This window comes from Syngnathus typhle, linkage group LG6 (genome assembly GCF_033458585.1).
Source record: "Syngnathus typhle isolate RoL2023-S1 ecotype Sweden linkage group LG6, RoL_Styp_1.0, whole genome shotgun sequence".
In the NCBI taxonomy this organism is placed as follows: Eukaryota; Metazoa; Chordata; class Actinopteri; order Syngnathiformes; family Syngnathidae; genus Syngnathus; species Syngnathus typhle.
In genome coordinates, this window is record NC_083743.1 from 13,679,245 (window position 1) to 13,704,059 (window position 24,815).

General features: G+C 40.4%; 4 protein-coding genes and 3 non-coding genes across 8 annotated transcripts in view; 5 read left to right on the top strand and 2 right to left on the bottom strand.

Annotated features, from left to right (window-relative positions):
- Positions 1 to 2,915: 2,915 nt before the first annotated feature.
- Positions 2,916 to 3,647, top strand: LOC133155568 (dynein axonemal light chain 4-like). Its single transcript, XM_061281000.1, has one exon. The coding sequence runs from the start codon at positions 2,933 to 2,935 to the stop codon at positions 3,386 to 3,388; it is 456 nt and encodes a 151-aa protein (XP_061136984.1). The 5' UTR covers positions 2,916 to 2,932; the 3' UTR covers positions 3,389 to 3,647.
- A 515-nt stretch (positions 3,648 to 4,162) lies between these two features.
- On the top strand, positions 4,163 to 4,235 carry trnav-cac (transfer RNA valine (anticodon CAC)). Its single transcript has one exon. It is a non-coding gene; the product is annotated as a tRNA-Val (tRNA).
- A 99-nt stretch (positions 4,236 to 4,334) lies between these two features.
- Positions 4,335 to 4,407, top strand: trnav-cac (transfer RNA valine (anticodon CAC)). Its single transcript has one exon. It is a non-coding gene; the product is annotated as a tRNA-Val (tRNA).
- A 92-nt stretch (positions 4,408 to 4,499) lies between these two features.
- trnav-cac (transfer RNA valine (anticodon CAC)) lies at positions 4,500 to 4,572 on the top strand. Its single transcript has one exon. It is a non-coding gene; the product is annotated as a tRNA-Val (tRNA).
- A 165-nt stretch (positions 4,573 to 4,737) lies between these two features.
- On the top strand, positions 4,738 to 7,973 carry yif1b (Yip1 interacting factor homolog B (S. cerevisiae)). Of its 2 annotated transcripts, none has more exons than XM_061281628.1 (8): positions 4,738 to 4,899; positions 5,537 to 5,636; positions 5,749 to 5,878; positions 5,959 to 6,063; positions 6,293 to 6,429; positions 6,666 to 6,821; positions 7,045 to 7,138; positions 7,297 to 7,973. In XM_061281628.1, exons 1-8 carry the CDS (start codon positions 4,863 to 4,865, stop codon positions 7,450 to 7,452), a joined length of 915 nt encoding a protein of 304 aa, XP_061137612.1. In that variant the 5' UTR covers positions 4,738 to 4,862; the 3' UTR covers positions 7,453 to 7,973. The 2 variants fall into 2 exon arrangements, with proteins under 2 accessions (XP_061137612.1, XP_061137611.1); XM_061281627.1 differs by having other exon boundaries at positions 4,747 to 4,908.
- Positions 7,974 to 9,087: 1,114 nt separating this feature from the next.
- On the bottom strand, positions 9,088 to 11,498 carry LOC133155358 (NACHT and WD repeat domain-containing protein 2). Its single transcript, XM_061280588.1, has 9 exons — positions 11,493 to 11,498; positions 11,285 to 11,351; positions 11,088 to 11,176; positions 10,870 to 10,977; positions 10,535 to 10,720; positions 10,342 to 10,450; positions 10,136 to 10,269; positions 9,257 to 9,375; positions 9,088 to 9,182 (listed from the first exon to the last, which is right to left on the bottom strand). The coding sequence occupies exons 1-9, from the start codon at positions 11,496 to 11,498 to the stop codon at positions 9,104 to 9,106; spliced, it is 897 nt and encodes a 298-aa protein (XP_061136572.1). The 3' UTR covers positions 9,088 to 9,103.
- A 119-nt stretch (positions 11,499 to 11,617) lies between these two features.
- Positions 11,618 to 24,815, bottom strand: part of LOC133155185 (F-BAR and double SH3 domains protein 2-like) — a 28,198-nt gene continuing 15,000 nt past the window's right edge. Inside the window, exons 11-21 of the mRNA XM_061280285.1 lie at positions 23,693 to 23,809; positions 23,133 to 23,237; positions 20,893 to 20,982; positions 20,663 to 20,725; positions 18,849 to 18,983; positions 18,605 to 18,688; positions 18,293 to 18,470; positions 16,488 to 16,708; positions 15,598 to 15,790; positions 15,427 to 15,518; positions 11,618 to 15,082 (exon numbers count right to left, since the gene is read on the bottom strand). Coding sequence (XP_061136269.1) covers positions 14,990 to 15,082; positions 15,427 to 15,518; positions 15,598 to 15,790; positions 16,488 to 16,708; positions 18,293 to 18,470; positions 18,605 to 18,688; positions 18,849 to 18,983; positions 20,663 to 20,725; positions 20,893 to 20,982; positions 23,133 to 23,237; positions 23,693 to 23,809 — 1,371 coding nt within the window. The 3' untranslated portion in view covers positions 11,618 to 14,989. The remainder of the gene's footprint in view (positions 15,083 to 15,426; positions 15,519 to 15,597; positions 15,791 to 16,487; positions 16,709 to 18,292; positions 18,471 to 18,604; positions 18,689 to 18,848; positions 18,984 to 20,662; positions 20,726 to 20,892; positions 20,983 to 23,132; positions 23,238 to 23,692; positions 23,810 to 24,815) is intronic.

Consider the following 24,815-nt stretch of genomic DNA (forward strand, 5'->3'; position numbering starts at 1 on the left):
CTCTTTAGCGCTAGATCATTCATTTTCTTGCATTCTGCCCAATAAAAATACGACATTTTAAAAACTGGAAAATTTAAATGAGGCGTTGTTCTATATTCGGAATTTTGCAAAACATTTTGTCTCGTCTTTTTGTGAACTCGATCTCGTGAGACATCTCATCTGGTGGGGTTTGTGTCCCGTCCCATCACCAATGACAAGCATTGCCCTCATGCTCGCTATCCCCAGTGATCATCAAAGGACAAAGGATGATGAGAAGAAAAAGAACAGGCTGAAAAAAAGGAGAGCTGTTTACCATCAACCAATGAAATAAAAAGAAATTCATGATGGTGCTAGATACAGATATTTGCCTCCAAATGACTTCTCTTTGAAACAATAGCCTTAAAAAAGCAAAGAACCCACAAAACGTGACCTCACACATGACTCACTTGTTTAAATAAAGCCCTTGCCTCCATCTCTCCTTGTGGAAAAACTTCACTTGAATTATCGCTGTTTGTACAGTACACATCCATCCATCCATCCATCTATCCATCCATCCATCCATCCATCCATCCATCCATCCATCCATCCATCCATCCATCCATCCATCCATCCATCGTTTATTTCTAATAATGCATAAAGCAATGCAAACACCAAATACCAAACTATCAAGTGATTTCGAAAGCATAACTTCCTGTTATGTAAAGTGATTCACTCTTTGCTTTTTATTCCCAATATGACCTTAAGGTGCTCCGAATCACTACTATTGTCCTTTGGTCTGAACAAAGTACAATGGAGAGCTTTTGTTTGTGTGGCTCTGACTTTGGAATTCCTGACGTCACGCTTTGATTGTGACTTTTTTGTTCTTTTGTCATTTCACCATAATAATTTACTGAGCCCCAATACTTGATGCCATGTGTTTGGATAAAGTTAAGGATTGCATTATTCAGATGTGTCCAAAAATTTGAATTAAAGTAAATTTGTATTTGTTCAGTCATCTTATATGAATTGTCAAAAGACTTTATGAAGTTATACATATTTGTAACAATTGCCATTTTTATTTATTTTCTAATTATACTGAAAATATTTTTATCCCCTGCGATCGGCTGGCAATCGGTTCTGGGTGTCCCCCGCCTGCTGCTCGATGACGGCTGGGATAGGCTCCAGCACTCCCGCGACCCCCGTGGGGACTAAGCGGTTCAGAAAATGGATGGATGGATGGATATTTTTATCCCATTTCTCATTTTAACTTTTTGAGGAGATACAATATTTATGATATATCATAAATCACTTAGCTAAGGAATTCACAACTACGGTCTGATGTTCCTATATCTCTCCATGCTTAAAACCGATGTTAAAAAACTAATTTGGTTAAAGACTCCAAATCACTTCAAAATTTCAGTACACCTCCTTTCCTGGATCCTGACCATTTGCAGTCAGTGTTTGCTTGCTCTCCTTACCTGTGCAGCCATCAGTGATAACTCCATCATCCCTGGATCGATGGTGGCCAGCCTGAAGGCGGAAAGATTCACTTAGGCAGGAGACTGAGCAAAGCACTGGAGGAGGGAGAAGAAAATGAAGATGAAGATCTCTGCTGTGTTGCAGATATGCTACAATAAACGCTCTTCATGCTTGATGTAATAGTTGATTCATTCAGCACATGAGCAAATACACCCCCACCCATTGCCCTGGTTGTGTGTGTCCGTGGGGGGATTCTTGTTCCTTTAAGTGTGCAAAACTAACCTTGCTCAATTACCTGATCATGTGTCTTTTTGACTTTGCATCCCATGAACATCTAAATCATATCTTTCACTTTGTTTTGGGGGAAACTGCAAACAAGGTGGTCTGTTGAGTCATCTCCTTTGCAAGGTGAACATGTAATTTTAAGGATACTGTAAAAAAAAAAAGGTGTCTTGTATATGTTTTCATTACAGTGTCTGAAAAGAAAATAACTCTTCACCCCTGACCTTTGACCCTTGACCCACAACCCTAACTCAAACAAATGACCATGTATAGTAGCTTGTTTTGTTTGTTTAAAAAATGTCCATATACATAATAAGGCTTTTCTTTTAAATTAAAAAAAAAGACCATGTATAGTAAGGCTTTTCTTTTTCATAAAAAAATACCATGCATAGTAAAGCTTTTTTTGGGGGGGAAAAAAGTGGCCATTTATATAAGGCTTTTTTCGTAAAAAAAAAAAAAAAAAGAAAAGATTAACATGTATAGTAATAATGTGGTTTGATTCTTAAAAGTATGGGTGGATACACTATGTCCATTAGATCACCGAAACAGAAATAAAGTGCATCACAAACATCATCAAGAACAGAGACTAGCACTTGCTCATTACTTTTTTTGCTTGGACTAAGGTGACCTGTGTGGTTGAAACGAATTCCCACAGACAGACGGGTCTCCTAGTTTCTCAACAAACCAAACAGCAGACCAACAGTCGACATGTGCGGCCTTTACAACAATTACTACTGCATGAAAAACGACAGCCTTTGTATGCCTTTAAAGTTAGAGGAGGAAAAAGGCACATGCATGCATGCACATGTGACACAGAAGCAACGTGGGCTTTTGGGGGGGCACGAACAGTCTTTTTGAAAGCTTATTTTCCCTGAGGTGCACAATGTCCAGCTGTCAGCACTGACAATGAGATAAAGTCGCCATGGAGACATTGAGTGAGAGGCAAATGATGTCAGACTTTAATGGAGCGCTGAAGTCAATTACACAGTAAACTTCAAATTCTGATGATTACAAGTAGAGTACTACACCGATCTTTAGGACGAGTTTAAATGCAATAATTTGTACAGAAGTTTTAGATCAACACACAAAAGCAGAGTCTGAGTTATCTTTTTCCAAATTACAAACGTACACCTCAATAGATCAGTCGAACCTGGACGTGACAAAGTACGTACAAAGATGAAACGTCACGAGGACACTAAAGGGGTGGCGTACGATGGCGCCGCAGCCGCGGGTTTCCGATCGCTCGAAACAAAACAAAAAAAGACGCAAACAAATTGCGCTTGTTAGGAGACCGCGTTCAGTGAAGCTTCGTCTTCAGAACCCCAATTGTATCTTGGTCATAATTTCAATGGCAGACACTGTAGAAGCAGCACCAGAAGAAGGTGTCAAGAAGCTGGCGTACAGTTTCCCCATCGTCAGGCACACGGACATGCCCGAGAAAATGAAGGAGGAGGCCATAGCGATGTGCATTTCAGCCTTCGAAAAGTGTGCAAACAACAATGAGACGGCAGCAAAGACTGTCAAGGACAACATGGACAAGATGTTTGGCACAGCGTGGCACGTTGTTATCGGAGAAAGTTTCGGCTTCGGCGTCACTCATGAGGCGAAGCATCTGCTTTACATGTTCTACGGAGGGAGCTTGGCGATTTGTATTTGGAAGTGCTGCTAGCACCACCAGTTGGTCTTCTTCCTCCTCATCGTTGGGCACAGACTACTATCGAACAATGAACTACCGTCTGATAATCAGAAACAATCTTCCTAAAAGAAGGTGGCAATGACGACAACTTATTTGTTTACTCTTCAGCGTGGTTCTTCTTCACTTGATTTCCGAGCGCCAGCATTTGTTTTGTTTTCTCATTATCGCCATCTATGGTCTGGCGTTTAAGGTAGAACAATAAAAAACTTGGCAATGCTGTGACCACATGCGATGCGGTTTTGGTTCTTTGCGCTTTCTTTGAATAACGATGTTTTGTATTTAGACTATTTAATAGATGGAACACGAGCGCAGCCATCTCTTGATAGCAGAACGTCTACGTCCAATACTAACCGTGACTTATGTTTATTCACTGACTACAATGTTTCCATATAGAAAATAAGCGTTTGATTTGGGAATTGTTCAAATGCTGCCACCTTTGGGCCATTGACAGCTGTTGCTGTTATCAGTCAGAATGTACTGAAATAACATATTCGTTCTTTAAAAAAAAAAAAAACACCAGCAAGTCGTTTAGCAAATAAATTGTTGATTATTTATTATTATATATTTTTTTAATAATACAACACTAAACAAGCATGTTTTCTGCGACATAGCACGGCCACAATTAAACATATAAAGTATTCCTTTTTGTGTTACCAATTACAAATAATTGTTTTCATCGCATGGAACGAACTCGCACGTAGCAATACAATACCTATTTGGTTAAAGACTTCCGTTCAGAGCTCAAGGGTTTCCGTAGTGTAGTGGTTATCACGTTCGCCTCACACGCGAAAGGTCCCCGGTTCGAAACCGGGCGGAAACACGTTTTGATTTTTATCGTTATTGTTTTCATGGTATCACCACCTCGCGCGTAGCAATACAAAACCTATTTAATGTAATACATTCCACGTTTCGTTCAAGGGTTTCCGTAGTGTAGTGGTTATCACGTTCGCCTCACACGCGAAAGGTCCCCGGTTCGAAACCGGGCGGAAACACGTTTTGATTGTTATTGTTTTCATGGTATGACCACTCGCGCGTAGCAATACAAAACCTATTTAATGTAATACATTTCACGGTGCGTTCAAGGGTTTCCGTAGTGTAGTGGTTATCACGTTCGCCTCACACGCGAAAGGTCCCCGGTTCGAAACCGGGCGGAAACACGTTTTGATTTTTATCTTGTTATTGTTATATGTTTTTAAGTTAAGTAGTTTCCATGACTTCTGATTTCAGACTATATTTGTTGTTAAATCATAAAACGGCCAAAAAACCCCAAAGACATCAAGTTTCAATCATAGCCGCTGGAGGGCAGCATCGTATCCATTCATCAGCCAGTGCGCCAGAAAGTGAATAGACGAAGAAGTTGCCTTGTGCTGGTCAAGCCGTTAGTTTGCTGGAGCTTGCTGACTGGACCTCGCTGACTGCACCAGTGACAGGTTAGCAGTTGTCCAGAATGGATTATTCTGCAACCCAGAAAGGTTTCCGACAGCGTAAGTTACGTACGTGGTTTTCTTGATCAAATTGTTTCCCAGCTGCTTTCATGTGCTAGTTCTTTACTGGTCAATGAAGGAAGAGAAGACTGAATGGGAGGGTATGCTAGCTCCTAGCATCACTGTCAATAAACCAACATTGTGAATGCAATATAAGATAATAAAACCGATAACGTAATGCACTTGATAATTTAACAACAAATATGAAGATAGCACGCTTTACCTAATAATGCACTTCTTAGTTTTTGACTTGTTAATATATAACACATCATGTCCATAATAATTGTTTTGCAACGTTATAATGGTCCCAATCAACGTCTCAGGTCATGGACGGTGTCATCTGTGTGAGAGGCAAGTCTGAGTTAATTTTCAAAGAGCGTAGTTCAACTTTAGTTCTAGCGCACCAGTTTAAAACAGTGGTTCCTCATAATGTTTTACCCTCGTGACGATGTGATCAGAGATTCCGAGGGATAGAGCGCAGAAACGAGCCTGCTCCTGCAGCGCTCACGTCAGTAAACAAATGTCAGCTGAATGCTACAAATGCATGGTTTTTACTGCCCGGCATGTGCTTGCTTTATCAAATTATGCCTGTTAATAGTATCAAACAAAACAAAATATTGCTCTTCTCTTCATCCAGAGCCCAATGTACGTCTACGAAATAATTTGATGGATGATTCGGATGGCAGCGAGTTGTTCGAGGACACAAGTGGCTGCGCTTCACCGACATCCCACCAGAGGTGAGGCTCGCCACACAGGTTCAACATTAAACATCTTAAATGAGTCTGCATGGTTTACATTCACATTCTCTAATCCCTATTGCCAACAGTTAATGTGCGTTATCGTTGACAGGAATCTACATAGCGGACGTCCGATGGCAGGTTTCCCGGGCGAATCCATGCTGTCGGACCCCGTGTCTAACTTTGCCATGGCTTATGGCAGCTCACTGGCATCTCAGGGGAAGGAAATAATGGACAAGAATGTAAGATTGACTCACAGATCTTTGTTTCGCTTAAAGAAAGAAACATTTGGAGAGGGGGATATTGTGTTTCTGTATTGTAGCTGGACAGATTCATCCCGATTTCCAAGCTGAAATACTACTTCGCTGTGGACACGGTGTACGTGGGAAAGAAGCTGGGTCTTCTAGTTTTCCCTTACATGCATGAGGTAGGTGGGCTAGATTTCAAGTATCCTATTTTTAGAGCTGCTCCCCGGATACATCTGGTTCCTTCTGTGACCTCATTAGGTGTCAAAAGTTTCGAATTGACGGCCTACGGATCTGCCTTTTGGTTGAAATATTCTTATACAAGAGTGTCTCGTTTGTGTTGGAGCTTACCATTAAGGAATATTTCCAATGACATGTTGACAATGACATTGTGTGATCCACGTGGTGCAGAACTGGGAGGTGAGCTACCAACAGGACACTCCTGTGGCACCGCGCTTTGACATCAACGCTCCCGATCTTTACATCCCCGCCATGGGCTTCATCACGTATGTGCTAGTGGCTGGGCTGGCCCTGGGCACACAAAACAGGTACATGTGAACATACACTTTTAATGGGCGAGCCGGTGGTTTTTAATGGCACAAAACTACTAAAGTGTGTGATACCCCCGCCCCCAAATACTGTATGTCAAGGAAATTAAAATGCAATTCTGACTGTCCTTGGAGGCAAATTGCTTCCCACAGTAGTAGTATGGAAAATGGATGGATGCTGATTTTATTATTTTATTCATTTTTTTTTATACCCTTCCTTTTTTGTGGCGCTTCAGGTTTACTCCCGAGCTGCTGGGGGTTCAGGCAAGCTCGGCGCTGGTGTGGCTCATAATGGAAGTTTTGGCAGTCCTCCTGTCACTATACCTCGTAACCGTTAACACCGACCTCACAACCATTGACCTGCTTGCCTTTGCTGGATACAAATATGTCGGGTATGTGCCTCACTCTCCATTTATGCACATTCATGTCATGGTAGTTAGCTGGTCTTTAGTTTTGCATTTTAAATATCACGCAAGTAGCTTGAGGTTGTAATATTCATTCATCCATTTTCTATCACGCTTGCTCATTTACTGGTGAGCTGGAGCCTATTACTGCTGACTGTAGGTAGTTTGTTTTTCAAATATTAATTGCCGTGTGTGTGTGTCTTTTTCTCAGGATGATCATTGGTGTCGTCGCAGGACTCCTATTTGGGAGGCCAGCCTACTACATCTCTTTACTCTGGTGCTGTGCTTCCATTTTTGTATTTATGGTGAGTAGCAGTCCTGTTCACAAAGGCTCCTACGAACAACAAATTACAGGCATTGCAGTGGTGCGTTCATGTGGAACTAGTTGATGCTGCAAAACGTGTGCTGCTTAGCTATTACATACTTAATGTTTGCATGAAATGATCGCCACTTGAATTTGCAGACCCGCACCCTGCGTCTGAAGCTTCTCTCCGAAGCGGCAGCAGAGGGAAGGCTAGTGAGAGGAGCCAGAAACCAGCTGAGGATGTACCTCACCATGTGTATAGCGGCGGCCCAACCCCTTTTCATGTACTGGTTCACCTATCACCTCATCAGATAAACACACCCGCACTGGGGGAGAAGGAGACACGCACACATGCCTTCACCTCTCACAGCACAGCTGGTATTTTTTTGTACTGCCATGTTATTGTCCTTAAAACATTCAACTAAGTTGTTTTTCTACACTGTGTAATTACTTCTTAAATATTTTTTTGTTTTTTAGCAATATTTAAATGTATCCTGTATGTTTGTTAGACGCTGCATTGGTCTGCATAAATGATAAACGCCACAACTTAAAATGCTTTCTTTATAATCAGTGAAAGCAAAAGCACACTCAAGAGTAACGCACAATTCTATCAAATGTCTGATCCTTCATCAGTTAATCTGAACTAAAATGTCATCCTTCCGGTGCGGTTGTGCTCTTAAGCTTTGCGCGCTTTGTGACATGGAGGTCATAGAGCAATGATAGATCTCGGTAAGTAACAGTGATGATGTTTTGATATCCTTTTGAGAAACAATGTAAATTATTTGTTGCATTTCATATTGAAAGTCAGGTGGAATAAAGGAAAAATATTAATACTATGTTACATTGAACCATCATTATCTCATTTAGGTGTTTCATTTTTTTCAGGATGTACTTTTTTTCATTTCACGTCAATATGAGACTAAAACAAGTAACTTTGGAGATAAGTATATCATAATTCATTTGAGAACATGATTTTGTATTTGCCTCAGTACTTTTAGAAATAATTTCAAGAAGAATTATACCTCAACTCAGGACTTTTAATGGATGTGGTGTCATATAGTCAGTTCATATATTTATCTGTAGTAAAACAATAATTCAAGACAAGTCTCGTGAGTGTAAGGCATCGTCTATTGCAAAACTAAGAATGATGCTCATCCTTTATTCATTTGAATAATGTTTATGAGCGGAACTTAATTTGCCGTGGTGTAGAACTGAACTGCCATTTAAACTACAACCACAATAATAATTGTATGGTGTCCCAAAAAATGAACTTACTCTTTCAAAGTCTTCACACAATAAAATGTATGTCAATTGCGACATACATTGTTACATACATTCTTCTTCAGTGCCTAAATGGAATTTAACAATTTGCTCTTTAAGATCTGTTGGGGATTGGCACTAATGAGTGTGTGTGGAAAATTAAAGAAGATTGTCCATTTCAAAACAAGTCACTTGAATTAAGAATCCTCTTCCGTATGTTTGGATTTCAAAGCCCCTGAACACCTTCCATCTTAACTCCAAACTGTTGCTTTCTTGTAAGTGATGCACCAATTCCACAGCTTATCTCCCATTAACGGCGTTTCTGAGTTACGGCTGCTTTTCGACGGGTTCCCTCGTTTGCGCACCGCCTTCATTTAGGCTCGGCTTTTCAAAACATGCATTCCATCTGTTCATGAAATAATCGGCCATCTCAGAATGAATTTCTCTCCTGGCCTCACATGTGTGGAAATAAGTTCTCGCCATGACAAGTCCAAAATGTCTGCTCACCCAGAACAAAACTTGACAACCTATTATCGTCCTCCTGATGAGAAAGCCATTCAGGTCAAGGAGCAGTCTCTCCACATTTACTTGTGAGATCTGATCGGGATGAGCTTTAGACAAAAGATCTACAAGTTCTGCCTCTCTGAGTCCTACTCTAGAGAGAGTGATGTAAGAGACGGCACGAGCCACCACCGAGGAAGAATATTTATTCTCCAAGTGATCCAGCAAGACAGCAATAGATGAATGGACGCTGCCAGGAAGATGTGACTCTGACACTTCTGAATCTAACAACACAAATACATGAGAGTAAATGTAAGGGAAAAACACACAATTTTTGGGTTACTTAACTTTACTGTACCTGAAGACCAAAGTGATGCATGAGCATGTAGTAGGCGGACGTAGAGGGCGAGACAACATGAAGTCAGTGCCTGGTTCACCAGTCCAAGTTGTCCAGAAGTCACTTTCCTCCCAGAATTGCTTAGAAGTGATATCAGAACCTTCAGACATTGCTTCCTTTCCACACCACTCAACAGAACATGTATATACCCTGCCTTTTTTTTACACCTGTCTGAGGCTAAGGTAGGTGCACTGCACTCTGGGTAATGTCTTTCGACGATCCGCATCAGTCAAGTTTGGTTAACTGTCAATCTTTTCAAGCTTCATTAGAATGTCAATGTCGTAACTTTAAGGTATTATTTCACGTCTGACCTCTTCCATCTCCGGCCTCGTGATGACGTAAAACCTCGATAGGATGCCACACAGTTCCTCCTGTTCTACTTGCTCCCATGCTAATGCATCGCTGAGGTCACAGCTTCCAAATCCCCCAGACTCCGCAATGCTGTCAGTCAACCTCACCAGGTCGGAATAGACCTGACAGCAGAGTAACTCGGCATACGCCCGCCTCTTAGCTGTGGTGTAACCACGGCAACGGTCACACTCTGTGGTAGTGATGTAAGCCTCAAGCTGGTACGTGTCGATGAGGCTTCTCAAGAAGTTCTAAGTCAGATCTGAGAGTAAATTCTTTGTGTTGGGTGATGCTTTTACTCGATTGGAGTAAAGAAAAGTGTCCTGTAAGTACAGTGAGGATGTGCAGATGTAGCTGTGTGAAAATTAAAAGTCAAATTGTATGGGCACGGAAAATGTTGTCACACAACTCGTGTGTGGCTAAACAGTCTGTGCTCTGTCGAGTAGAAGAACAGTAAGTGGTGGTCACCTCTACCTTTGAATGTGCGTTTACCTCAAAGCAGTCCATCCCGCGAGCTTCTTGTTCCACCATTAAATTGGTGATCTTGTGAACGTAAACAAGGCAGCGTCTGATGACATCATCACGAGGACGGTTGTCCAGGGCAAAGCGTAGATCGCTATCAAGGACTAAATAGCCAGAAATAGCATTAAAGAATGTAAAAGGGAAATAAACACGGGATGTACACACAGCTAGTTCACCTGATCTGCTAAAAGCAAGGCCTTCACCTTCAGTCAGAAGCTTCTTGCGCACACACAGACTAACAGCAGTTGCAAACACGTTCACCAAATCCTCCATGTGAGTCTCCTCCTTTGAACCAATTAAGTTGACGACCCTCATATTGTGACACAATAACACAATTCTGATGACAATAATGCATCACGTCTTGGAAACCTGAGGCACGCACGGGCGTCTCAAGCAGAAGGTCGGTGGAACGGTGTTCTCGTCTCTGGAGTAGACTCTCTCCAGCTCCCTGGTGCTGAGGCCCATTTGTTGGATCTGTTGCAGCAGCAGGTGAAAATGTGGCACCTCCACCTGGGCAGGAAAACTGGCCTTGCCATACTCATGTCCTATCAAAGCCTTGCAACACCACCGTGTGGACAGAAAAGGAAGAGCAGTCAATCTTGGCATCAGTATTACTGTAATTTAACTAGTCTACACTGGACTAGACTAGACCAGACTATATCAAACAATGTCCAGTATGACGTGAATGCTGCTGATGTATTTACCAGTAAAAAGGGCCCAGCAGAGCTTTCTCTGCATTCTTCTATCAGCTCCTTTCTGGTCTTTTCACATGGCCAGTGGCTGCGATGAATGGACTCATGTGGGTCGATCACCTATTTTATTTATAATTGGACAATAAAAAGAGCAAAGTACATACAACACAGAGAATGAGACTGAATACAATTGGAAAGATGCCTTTAAAGTGTGAGAAGTGTGTATTCACCCTGAAGTCCACTCCCAGGTTGTGCCTGCAATGCTCTCGTAGTTTGGGGAACACAACCTCCCTCAGAGCTCTGCGCTCCACCACGCTGTCTGTAACATGACATAATTGCACATGAATGTCACAAAAGAAAACAAACTTGACATACAAAAGTGGCGAGGAAAATTCCTGGGAATCATCCAGAGCCTTTCTCAATTTACCTGCAGGGTTTGAGCACAGATAAAGCTTAACACAGGCGGCACTTGGAAGCAGCTTGGTCCATATGATCTTTTAAATGTCGACTAAATAAGGGTTCAATTTTCTCATTGTCTGACTTGGTTCACTGGGCTGGTGTTGCTCTTTTCCCCTCTATCTGTAATCCGACTCAGGAAATTCTGCGCTTGGTTATATACAGTCCGAGGGACACACCCACATTTTGTGCCCGGTACACAACAGGAACACATTTGTTAAATATACACAATTGTAGAGTACATGGTTCACACACAAATAAACATGGGAAGGTAAGCACGTAAGAACAAAGGATGACAGAGATATGCTGTTTTCCCAATATTATTTTATTAATTAACATTTGTACACAATAAATACAAACTTAGCTTTTTGTACAGCCAATAACCATATGCAGAAAGAGATTTGCACCTGTTCTTATTATTTGTCACCGTGGCAACAGTCCAACTGGAGAGAAGGCCAGTGGTTCTACCACTTTATTACTAATTAAAAGGAAGTGTGCTGCTGATCCAAACAGGTGGACGCAACAAATAAAATAATTCTACAAATATCGAATGGCCTAACACTATGGCAAAAATAAAACGACTGTTCAAAAAAAAAAGGGATTTTAAAAAAAAAAAGGGTAAGTTTCTCAAACGTGGAAACTGAAGACAAAACATTTTACAATAGACTGAGTCTTTAAAGAAATGAGTTCCCCAGGGACGCCGATGTAAACAATAAACTTCAAAACAAGTTTGAACATCATATACGTGATGAATTAAGATCTCAGAGAAATCAAGGAGAGGCTGCCGTTGTCGTTGCCTTGACCACACCCCTTTCATGTGATCGGGATTACTTCTAACAGCAGGGGAACGGAATTTTCGGATCTAATACTGTGATTAATTCCAATGTGTATGAAACTATTGATGATCACAATGGATGCTACGTAACATTATGATGAGGGGGGGGGAGGAAGTATTTCGATATCCAATATCTGATGGTAGCATATTTGACTTACATTTGTCCCATCCCAAGTAGCTATACTATCCATTTGTTCATTGTAAAAACAAAACAGATATAGACACTCTGAATCAAACACTACTTGTATACACAAAGTTAAATTCCGAATTCTGGATTTACAGTATATATTAATATTTTCTTATGTAAACTGGTTCCACATTTCGTTGGAGAAATATCTAACAGAATAAGTTTGAATGTCACAAATTAAGTCTTCCATCACTATTATTATTTTTTATACTATAACCTGTCCTGTGTCTCTTGATGGAAGAAGCTGGGTTGATTGAACACAAGCAATCTAAAACTTATCTGAGAAAGAAGAAAAATGCTTCAAGATTAATCACCAATAAATTCCACCTAATTATATTGATCATTATCCCCACCTATACATGTAAACACAAGTGAATACTGTATTTCATTAGTGTTCTAAATATTAAGCTACACTCTCCAGATACAATTGTGTGGAACTGTTATCCAAGAAAATATTAATTTAAGTCTATGTTTAATTTTTGGGGGGAGGGGGGGGGGTATGTATGGAAGTAGTAAGATCTTGCATCTTGAAATTCTAACAATTTCCTTTGAAAAGCAATCACTCTGGTGTCAACAAAAAAACTCACTTTGCTATCTCAAAACAAACAATCAAAGAAAACACATTCTTTGCTGGAAACATTCTAACAGTACACATCCTCTTTTAGAGTTAAGCAAACCTGCAAATTTCAATGCCCACAATGCCTCAGTCTCTTTTGAAAATATTGAAATGAAAACATCAGTCACGCTGAAACCAAAAAGTCACCTTAGACTCTTAATGAAAACATTTGACCCTGGCATCAGCTCTGGAGTGGAGGTGCTGCTACTTTGCCGGAAATGTAGAAAAAAAAAAAAAGTGCTACGCTGCCATTTGGCGAGTAATTTGAAGGCTTGACGGTAAGAGTTTGGAGTGAGACACAAAAGAGAATTAAACTTGCCGGCCTTTGAATATTATTCATATTATTATGCCCATTCAGCGCTTCTGATCTCTTTTCGCCAACACTGAACAAACACAGGAGGAAGGTGTATTAGGAATGATGAATTACGGTGCTTGGTGCGAACACACAGATTGTCGGGTAAAGAACCAATGCAATACGAAGGGAGTTATGGGGGCAAATGCGATGGAATGACTCATCCTGATGAATCGATCCATCAAGCGTGAAAAAAAACAAAACAGAAAAAACAGTAGACCTCTATGCCAGAAATACTGTCTATCCGTATAATTAACATGACAACAAATTGAATACCAAATCAGTCTTTCGGTGCTTTTAACGTCAATCAACGTTCAACCAATCGGCGATGCTTACAGAAGATGCAGTGTCTGTGTGTGTGTGTGTGTGTGTGTGTAATATGGCATAACTGCATACAGTATGCTTATGTGAATACAATGACAGCCACCGAGTCGCACTCACTGCCAACTATCAGTACAGAGAAGAAGAAAGGATGAAGAGTTGGAGGGAAGAGCAGAAGGGAGGATCCAGCCTCTCCTTTCTCTCTTTCCAAATCTCGTTTCCTTCCAGTCCTCCTTCCAACTATATTTACAATGCCCTTTCAGAAAAAAAACATTTTCTGTTCATTTAGGCGACTCTTGTAATATGAAACTCTGCGTTTAACATTCCTACGACAACAGTAATGTACTGTACTAATACACATGAAATACGGACTGGAGGATGACGAGAACTATAAATGGCAAGCGGTGGGACGTCCTTGCTTACTCTCATTAAAGCTTACTTTTTATGAAGCCTCTGGAAATTCACTAATGACTTGGAAGAGACATTGCATTTAGCACCAATCAGCTGATGAAAGGAAATTTGACCTTGTTATGGGCATAGAACTTCACATGCAACCAATTTATTCCCCAATGTTTCCGGTGACACGTCAACATTTGAATGTCCTGCTGGTTAGCTTATTTTCGGGGGAAAAATATTGCTCATAGGTTGAAGGTTAGGATTTATTCACCAGACAGGACCCACAAAAGTGGCTTTTTGTCTGGCAGCATCATTAACATAATCAGGTGTCAATTGCTATCAACACGGAGGGGCAGTGAGTTTCAGGGTGTGAAACTTAACAAGAACTCAAACATACCTGATCAGATCATGTTAATTAAGTATTGGAGCTCAAACCTATTCCATTGACTGATTGGTGATAACGTACAAATTTTTTGCTCAAGTCACAAATATTTACGCGTCAAAATAAAAGAGCATTTGTAAAAAAGAAAAGAAAAAAGTAAGCTTAATGAGGTCCCAAAATCTTGTCCAACACTCCTTCCCTCTGCAAACATTCTTCCTCATCCTCCTCGTCCTCCTCTTCAGTGTGCACTGGGTCCCCGCCCAATGAGGTGAGGTTTTAAGGCAAGAATGGAAGGAGGTGGGAGGATGCACAAGGGCCTCTGGGGAGCCTACTACTGCACTTCATTAGGAAGCAAATACGGAGGAAATTTGAACGGATCTCCTGCCTCTCTCACACTCCTCTCTTCCCTCTTCCACAACTTGGGGATTAAAAAAGAAAAAAAGAGGGCTAGCTGAATTGGGCGACGAGATTGTTTGATATGGTTCAGTTCCGTTCTCATCAGTTTAAGATCAGAGACGTGCTCGTGGGATACAGGCTGCCATCATTTAAGCATGTTATGAATCGTGTCAAACCCCGTGCCATCTCGGTTACACCAGTGTGATCTCCACTTCCTCAGCCTTGTCGCTCTTTCCATGTGGTCGGCGAGACTGCTGTTTGGGTGGGGGAGGGGCAGCACGCACCTGAGAGACAAACAGAGAATGAGATTTTGAGGATGTCGATAGCCTGAACCTTAAAAATCGATTGTTCTTGAGGTTACACTATATTAAGTTTGACCCAAATATTCTAGAAAAATGACTTTCGTAAGTGGGCATGATGTCACAAAAGCAAATCTTGTAATATGAGACATTCAATACCATCTTTCTAATCTCTTCAGCAAAAATTTGGCAGCCTTTTTGCTTCGTCATTCAAATTTACAGTTAGATGCAATCTCGTGTTGCCACCTAGTGGTCAAAATGGAATGATGTGTTCTTTAATTCCCTTGTTTCAAACTTGTTTCAGCATTGTTTCTACTGTGCATACTAACAGGTCGTAGTTTGCCTGGGCCTCCTTCAGGTGGGAATCGAGGCAGCTGTGTTTGAAACCCAGGTGACACTGAACTTCTCCCAGAACTTTGATCTAAATAGAAAAGAGAAAGGCCATTACAAAAGCTGTCCTGGTACTTTACTGCAGAAAAAGTGCGGCTTGTATTGCTTACTGGTGGTGCTTAACGATCCCTTGTGTGATGAGGCGGGCAGTGGAAGCTTATGATCCCCGTTGAGTGCAGCAGAGGGTGAGCGAGGGAGAGACGGCGGGGTAGAGCTCTCCGGGCTGGTGAAAGGGCTTATGGGAGGTTGATCATACAGCGGAAGAGGTGGAAGCGATGATGGCAGCTTCGCAGAGGGAGAAATCTATAGGAGGACATCAGGCTACAATCAGGAATTGCTAGATAATAAACATATAGCATTTCATTGGTTCACTGGAAAAGCCATGTGGATTTTTTTCCATTGTTGTATAAACAAACCACTGACTAGAGACACATGCAACTAATGAGATCAGATACTTTTAAAAAAAAATTGTAGTTTGCCGTGGTGGAAATGTTCTTTGCAGGTTTTGCGTTGAATGCTATCAGATCGTGCAGGATTCGGCGAGCAAATTTCCACTCTTGAAACTTGTTGAGTGTTATGTCTAGAGGCATCTGGGAGGGGAGAGGCTGTATCCTTCCTGTCACTCTAATGGGCCAGTGCCACAGATAAGAGTCTCCGAGATGTGATTACAGCGCTAGTTTTCTTTTCATCAGAGCACGATAGCACTAATGCAGTGTTGGTGAATGTCTTGCTGACAGAAATAACAAACATTGATGATGGAAGCAGATGGCACAGTAAGATAAGCTCCTAAAGACTGACAATCCACCTTCAGTGGTACAAAATCGAAGCATGCTGTCTGTGATATTTAGATTGAACGATTACTGCATGTGACATCCCATTTATGTGTCACCTTGACATACTTTGGAATAAAACAGTAGAAAGTATTTACTGTCATTGCCATTGCCTGTGCAGAAAGCCTCAATAACCTTACTGACACAAAACAGTGTGCAGGCAATCTTACCTGTATGTCATTTGTCCCGCCCACTCCGGTCTCTCCATTCTCTGTCAGGTCCTCCACCAAAACTGAGGGGAAGACGCCAACCCTTCCATTAAGCTCGCCTTCCCAAAAACCATCATCGGTCTGAGTGTCACGGCTTAAAAGGCGGATGACTGCTCCCTCCGAGAAAGAGAGTTCCTCCTCCGCCTGGCCTTCGTAATCGTAAAGTGCTCGCACATACACCGCTGTGGGGAGAATAATGGACAGCAATTAGACACACAGTAGGAAAATTGATTCCACAGAGACGGAGCATTGAATCTTTTTATGTCTTGTATATTTGCTAACACGTTGTTTCAGATGTGAGGAATTTCTTTTCAAGGCAGCATGTTTCAGCTCCTTCAACATATGTTGGTTAGGATTTTGATCGGGGTTCATAGCGGGCCACTTCAGAATAATGCAATTTTTTGCTCTTTGCCAATTTGGGGTGTTTTTAGCTGTGTATTGGATATTTTTCTTTATCGTTTCACGGCAGCAAATTTCTTCCTTACTTTGCCTTCCAAGGTTTTAAAACAGTGGTTCTTAACCTGGGTCTGACCGAACCTCTCAGGGGTTCGCAGAGCCTCCACTTTGGAGGTCCGAACACACCTGATTTATTGTGTAAATTCGTGACGACGCATATGTATCTAAACTGGTCTCACAAAGGCAACAGCAGAAGTCACATTGATTTGCAGGTATGTAATTTGTTTTGAGTTCATGCGTTGTGTTGGTTATGTTCTTTGAACAAGGGGATGCACAGCTCATTTTATTATATTAATAAACATAATAAATATTTTTTTCACTAAAGAGGGTTTCAGTAAATGCGCATATGAAACTGGTGGGGTTCGGTACCTCCAATAAGGTTAAGAACCACTGTTTTAAAATGTAATTGTAGCCCATAGAATCAAGGCACCACAGGCCACGTGTAGCACAGCAGCCCCAGAACAAAGCCTGCTTTTGGTTACACAGTCGGTCAGCATAGTAATGTTCCTTTCTTTGTACACACAGCACAGACAAAATTGTTGGTGCACTTTTGTTGAAAAAAAGAATAAGCCACAATCATCACAAAAACATTGTCCCAGAAGAACTGTGGCATGTCAATATACTACATCTCAGCAAATTCCAGTCTCATTAGTTTCAAGGTAAGTGATGACTGTGAGTGGGTTTTTTTTTTTGCCCTCTATTGTGTTGCATTCATATTTTTTTTGTAGTCATTGACATGCTGTGTAGGTGATGCCATGCAGCTACTATATATTAGTTACACACTGTGGTGGAAACACAGGCCTGGTCGGACGAAACATAAAATGCAAAACTTAAATAAAATGAAAAACCATCATTGGCAGGCATGCGTTTTTGACCCACTTGCATTTTTATACAGTTTTACCCCACCACACATTTTTTTAAATTGAAACTTATTTAAACACATTGTAAACATATTTGAGAACATAAGAACTGCCCCGGGGTGTTGTCAACTCGTGAATGTCTCCAAGTGTGTGTGCTTATTGTGTTTAATTTTTATTGTTCTTGATTGTGGCTCTCATTTCTCACACACCAGGGCATTACATTAGGCAATAAAAAACTAAAAACCTATTTAAAAATACTATAAACGGTAGGTTACTGCAATGTAATGGGACTTTCATAATAGACTAAGAATTATGGCAATGTTAGCTGGGCTGCAATAGGTAAACTGTAATCTACTGTATGCCAAATAAGCATTCAGGAAAGGTTTATCTTAAAGGTATAATTGAGCAATTCAAAATGAATAAATCAAAAATATTTTGTTATTAACTTACTGTTAGCTTCCCCGTTGACACAGCCAGAGTGCAACTCTGGCTCGGTTGAATTGGAAGAAGTGTGTGACCGAGCGTCCAGTGTTGCCAGTGACTGAAGCATGCTCAGCAGACTGTTGGACGCAGGAAACTGGAGGTATTTCTCAGGAACATAACCCACTTGACCCGTCTTATTGCGAGCCTGTGGAGGACACATGAAAAAATCTATACTCAGCAGGTCTACACGACCCAAGCACCTAAAAAGTTAGCATCTTGTTTGTTGTTACTGCAAGCTTGAAGCTCATTTGTGCGAACGTTGCATATGTGCTCACATACCTTGACCCAATCCTCCATGTCACCATCCTCAATAACCTCCAACATCTCCTGTTCATCAATGGTTAACTCATCTGGTTGAGAAGCCTGACACACAGAGAGATGTGTGATAGTGTTTAGAGCTACATATAAAGCAACATTCTGTTTAGTTTAGCTCACTTACTGCTCTGCACTAAAACCTGGTTCCAGAAGGAAATGTCTTTTTTTTTTTGGAGCATTTTGTATGTTCTCCAGCATTGTTTCATACCTTGTATGAGAAGAGGACCTTGCAGGTCAGTGGGTAATTGCGTAGGGTTCCTGAAGGGCTGGAGCTGCTGTCGTCAAAAACCTCCATATTCTCTTCACACTCGTCACCCTCCTCACGCTCCAAGTCAACTGTACCCTGTTACAAACAAACAAAAAAATAAACTATTCAGGTGACATGTTGTCTTTCCCCCCTAAAAAACTGCCTCAGCTATTCCTTCTTGTGTGACATGAACTTTTTGACACAGGTGGAGGGTAACAGACGAATATGATCAAGCCCCTCCCACCTTTGCTGTATGCGCATTTGACTGGCTTATCTGAATGTCATGTGATCTTTTGGCAGAAGGCGCTGTCGCAGCACACTGACCTTTCCACAATAATGTTTGTGTTTGGTCATCAGATTTCTGTTGACACAGTTAACATAATACCTGAGTGTGTATGGGCCACTTTAACTCAGAAAAAAAAAAGATATATTGAGGTACTGTTTTTTTTCTTTAAAAAAATGACTATAGTACCATGCATATCTCAAACACATCACTCACAGCATTCAGTATTTTTGTGTGGAAAAAATCTACTTTGCATATGTTGATTTGGCAACATTTGCACACTCTTCCTTGCACTAAATCTGACCAAATTCTGTTCTTACCAAAGTCATTTTTGATTAATTTTATTTATGCTTGCGGTCATTGTCAGGTTGAAAGGTGAACCTGCTCTTGAGCTTCAACTTTCTAGCTGTGATCAGGAAGCTTTGAGGCAAAATTGACTGCTTTTGAGAACTGCTCATAAGTCCCTCCCGCCTCTAGTCTGAGCTAAATTGTGAAAAAAAGTGATGGTGTTATAAGACACATGTTGAACTTTACCAAATACAACTCCACAAGGAATGTTTAGTTGCGAACAACTGTGATCTTTAGTGTTGACTAGCAAGACACAATTGCATGAAAAAGTACATGAGATATACTGTACCTTAGTTTATCATGAATGTAAGTGAAGCGAAATAATTTCCACTTCATGCATCTAATGCCCTCTTTTTTTCTCACCTTAGCATCTAAATTTACCTTTTCATTATCACTTCACCTTTACACCGTTGCCAATCGACTTTCTCTAAAGCTTCCATCTAAGTCTCCTAATTCTGCAACTGTCATCTGTCATCCACAGGCTTTCTCGTCCTCCTCCTGCTGAGGATCACTCTGGTGTTTGTACTGTAGTGTCATGTGAGCACATTGATCTCTATTTCAATGTCGGCTGAATGTATAACTTTTGAATCTATAACTTTTTTATGACTGTAAAAAGATGATCTTGCCTTGTTGAGTTTGCTATGAGATTTAATATTTTTGTACTTCTTTTTTCTTTAATAGGCTGGATGGTCAGATTGATAATTAGGTCAGGCGGAGATCAATCAATTATGTTACACTTTGCATCATTCAAGAGGTGATTTGTCAGGAGAGCTATTCTGGCTGGGTAGTTCATAATTAAATCATAAAAAATGGAAGCCTCTGGTTGACACTATTTCTGAACATTTCAGAAAATGCCAGAATTGAGGCCAGTTCACCTTTGACTATAATAAGGGAAATACAATAGAAAATGAATGGATGAACATCAGATGCTTCTCTGTATGCCATAGTGATATAGACATGTAGTTCTGTGGTGATTATGTTCAACATTTCCCTGGAGATGCGAGATTTGCTCATGTAACCCTTTAGATGTGGTGACAAAATCTCTGCCTTTAAAATTTTTTTCAAAACACCTCGGCTTCAAACAAAAGTGAACATGCTGTTATGACAAAGACAGCAGCAACACAAACGTGAGGAGTTGTCTCACCGACAGTGAGGGATCATGGGAAGTGTAGTTGGCCCAGCGCTCATTCTCAAGCTCCTCCATAACCTACATGCACAGAGAGAGTGAGGGCCTTCACACACAGACAAAAAAAAACTTCATCGTGAAACACAACATTCAAGCAGTCGTGCATCAACCTAGGTTGCAGACACAGAACGACTGCAGCTCACGCCGCGAGAATCTTCAACGCACATTTAGGACAGAGTTAAAAATACCTGGTTCATGGCGCTCTTCAGCCAGGTGTCCACAGCTACGCCCACTTGCCGCAGGAGGTCCAACCGAGCTTCTGCTTTTAATTTTATTGTCTTTAAGGAAAGAAAGGAAACTGGTTAAACTCATCCGACATGTTATTGACTACAAACCACACATCACTTTTAATTTCTTGTTATGAGCAGAATCTAAATTAATAACATGGGACAATGATTGTTTGAATGAGGTTGTTGTTATGAGCAGAAAAGAAACTCAGAATTAATATTGGTTGTTTGAAGATTTGGAAGAATGTTAGTTGCAACTGGTAAATGACATCCACTGACATACGGTATAAACCATGATCCTTGTAAAATAAGAGTTTTTTACATTGTTTGAAGACGAGTCTGAATTGTTTGAGGATGGTGTTGAATTTTGTGAGCTGTGCATATCTGTCTTGGCTAAAAATGTCTTCTTCTAATGACAATTTTGTTTGGTTTAATACGCTTAAATGTTTGCTTTCTATAACATCATTAATTTAGTATTTATGATGACTTTCAGAAATGGAGTTAGACAAATTGATTTCAGAAACAAATGCTCCTGTTACAGCTATGCTAGATGTCTGAAATTAACAGAGCTATTGTTTTGTTGTTGTTTGCCATTCAAAGTTCAGCTCTATCCAACTTGTAATCAGTCAAAGTCAAATTTTCCATAGGGATAAAGTATTAAAATCAGACAGCTTACTTTAATATCCCAACTTACTTTTAATAAGCTGCCAGGACTAGATATGTGCTGTCTTCTTTACTAATGAGACAATATGATGAAGCCATAAACGGAGTAGGAAATCCCTGCCTGCCTGCCTGCCTGCCTGCCTGCCTGCCTGCCTGCCTGCCTGCCTCTTTTCTCTCCTTCATCTCTAATCCTCTCGTCGTCTTCTCCGCATTTTCATTGCTGTTCTCTTTCATTAGCTGCTCCTTCAGTTTGTCTCTCATGCTGACACTGCACAATGACTGTTGATAGATCAAAATATGTCTGACTGCATACAAACACTGACAGTTTTTCAGCTCTGCTTAATAAACACAAGACCTCAAGTGCACTGTCACTTTCTGGAGGAAGTATTAACAAGCCTGACGCAAGTCTGGCGCAAAGAGTCTTCATTTACTTGCTGTTTTCATAGACGGGTGCAGTTAGAGAAGGGTGTTTGAGCCGTTGTGAGAGTAAACGCAACAGACTTGATTCCCGACCAATTGTAGCAGCTCTTCTCATTCACTTTAAACTCAGCGCAGGTATTAAATGTATTTATCTGTTACAGCTGAACCCATAAGGAAATGTGTTTCTTTAAAACAGTAGCCTTTAGTTTTTATTTGTCATTTATTTCCTCAAATGTTGAATGATGATAAGATGCAGACACATGATCATTGTGGTGCATTTCATAACTATTACATTAATAATGATAATGATGCATGATTTAGGTACAAAGGAAACCTCTTACATTTCATCATAATGTAGTGACAAGCATAATGTTTAAACATTGCTCATTGTTTCCTTTTCTAACAGTATCTTCTTTCTATATTTTATTATTCAGTCTGCAAAGTTATATTGTGGGTCCAAGAGAAAAGTGCTTCAACTACTATGCGCATAAATCTATGGTAAAAAATGGATTCATGCAAGTAGCACTATTTTCATTTCCTTTATAATGCTCCGATAAGAGCTCTACAATGCAGACGTTTCATTAAATATGAATAAGCTAAATCAAAGTAGTGCTGACCTGGAAGAGCACAGGGTTGTACAGACAAAGAGTAAGCAGGAGACATTATGAAAAGGGATGTGATTACACAGCCGGTTCTTGCACCACCTATGTTTGCATGATGTCGAAGTGCATGTTATTAATAGTGTATTCTTGTGCGAAGAAGACACATTTGTGAAAATCTGCCAGCAGAGGGTGTCAGACATGTGGGAACAAGCCGAGAAGGAAAATATAGAAATGACCTCAGCAAAGTGAGGTAGACGGCAAAGTGACAACGGATCAAGGGTGAAAGAAACTTGACTTTAGCCTGTTCTAAAATGTAGCCTTTATTAGGTCAAGGAACTATATCTGGTAACCTTAACCTTATAGTATATGATGTTGCAATGTAATTTCTGACTGTAGGAAACCTGCAGGTCATTTTCAGCCCCCTCTAAGTAACTAAACCAGCTGCATCAATGTTTGAATATCATGCTGCGTTAAGTGTTGGTCTGAGGGAGAAAAAAAGGAAAGAAAGTCACAAACCTCAGCTTTGCGTATGTTTTCTTTGGATTCCTCTATCTTCATCTCAAGATCTGCTCGGCCTTGTTCAGTGGGGGGTAGGCCATGACTCTCACACTCCTCTAGTGACTGACCAAACACATACCCCAAGTTAATACGTATTTTTTCTTTTATATAGAATATATAATTATTCTTGAGTGATTTTTGTATTTAGTGCAAGGGTATCTTCTGGCTGAAATTGAAGAAAAAAGTGAACTGACCAATAGTATAGATGTGTGGGGAAAGAAATAGCAAATTGTGACATGGGAAGTTTTAGGCGGCAACTTCGATTTAGACTTAGGAAGAGTACAAATTATTTGAGAGATGTAACATTTTATCAAAATAATTAATTATATAATCAAATAATTAAATAATACATAAATAAATAGTAAATTTATATTTCTTGAAAATCTCAGTCTTTTGCCAGTTTTTTTTGTTATTTCCAGTTTTTCCAATTTTTTTTAAAAATACCAACTTAACAGTGGATATATTAAAAATAAAACTAATAATTTATGTTATGCAATCGGTATATTGCAATGTCTCACTCTCTTGTAGTGAATGATATTCTTGTGTTCTCTGGCTACTCGCGTTGCCCATTTCCTGGCCTCCTTGTTCAGACTGTGCTCCTCTGTGGTTCCCATCTCCGACTCCAGCTGACGACTCTAATAAAACAAACACACACATAATCGTGCAAGCATAAGTAAACAAACGGGAAAATACACGGCCAAACATATGCAAACAGAACAGAACTGAAAGAAAATCAGCAAAACCGAAACTGGGTTTGTAACATGCAGAAGCTGTTTAGCTGGAGTCAGAAAGAAACATTTCATTTTCGTACTCTGAGAAATTAAGAATGTGCTGCAAAGCTCAACAGTGTTTATGCGTGCATTTTATTGACAGAGTGAGTACACATCATATGAAATGCTACTATGAGAGAGCAGACAAAAATGTCTCAATAATGATGATCCACAGCTTTTTCTGGCAGTTATGGCTACCTGTGCCAGGGTCATTCTCATGGCACTGACGGGTGAAGGCTCAATGTCCACCAGTTGCTGCACCGAGCTCAGAGTCTGGCACATGCAGCCAGGAGCAGAGTCACAACCAAACAAACACAAACACAAGGAGTAGTTAGTGGGAAAGTGTCAGGGAAAAGGATTAGCAAAGGTTAAGTAGGATCAGGAGAATACAGGAAAGGAACATTATGTATCGGGAGCTCATCTGTTCTCTAGAGATGCCAAGAGAATAGTAATTGAAAGAAATATATTGAGTGGTAATTAATAAATTTAAGGAGTGCTACACTCGTGAGACTTCAGAAATAAAAGTTGTCGGAATAATGCAACATTTGAAACTTGATCTATAGACAACAGCACGAAAACCCCAAGCCATTATTTATAATGACAAGAGCAATTGTCAACACAAAGAAACACCTATTTCATGAAAAAGAAGTCAAAAGGGGCTCTTTTTCCATAGACTAAGTGTATCACCTCAAAAACTGCATATCGGAGTTTCTATGTATTTCAAGATGAAAGATGATGTAAGGCATTGTATTCCAAAAGTAGAATGAAAGAAAAAGGCATGTGTCAAGATTGCAGATTTACAACTTATGAAGGATGTGCAAGATGGATTTGACAGAAGAAAAAAAAGATAGTCCTGCTGTTTTAACACGAT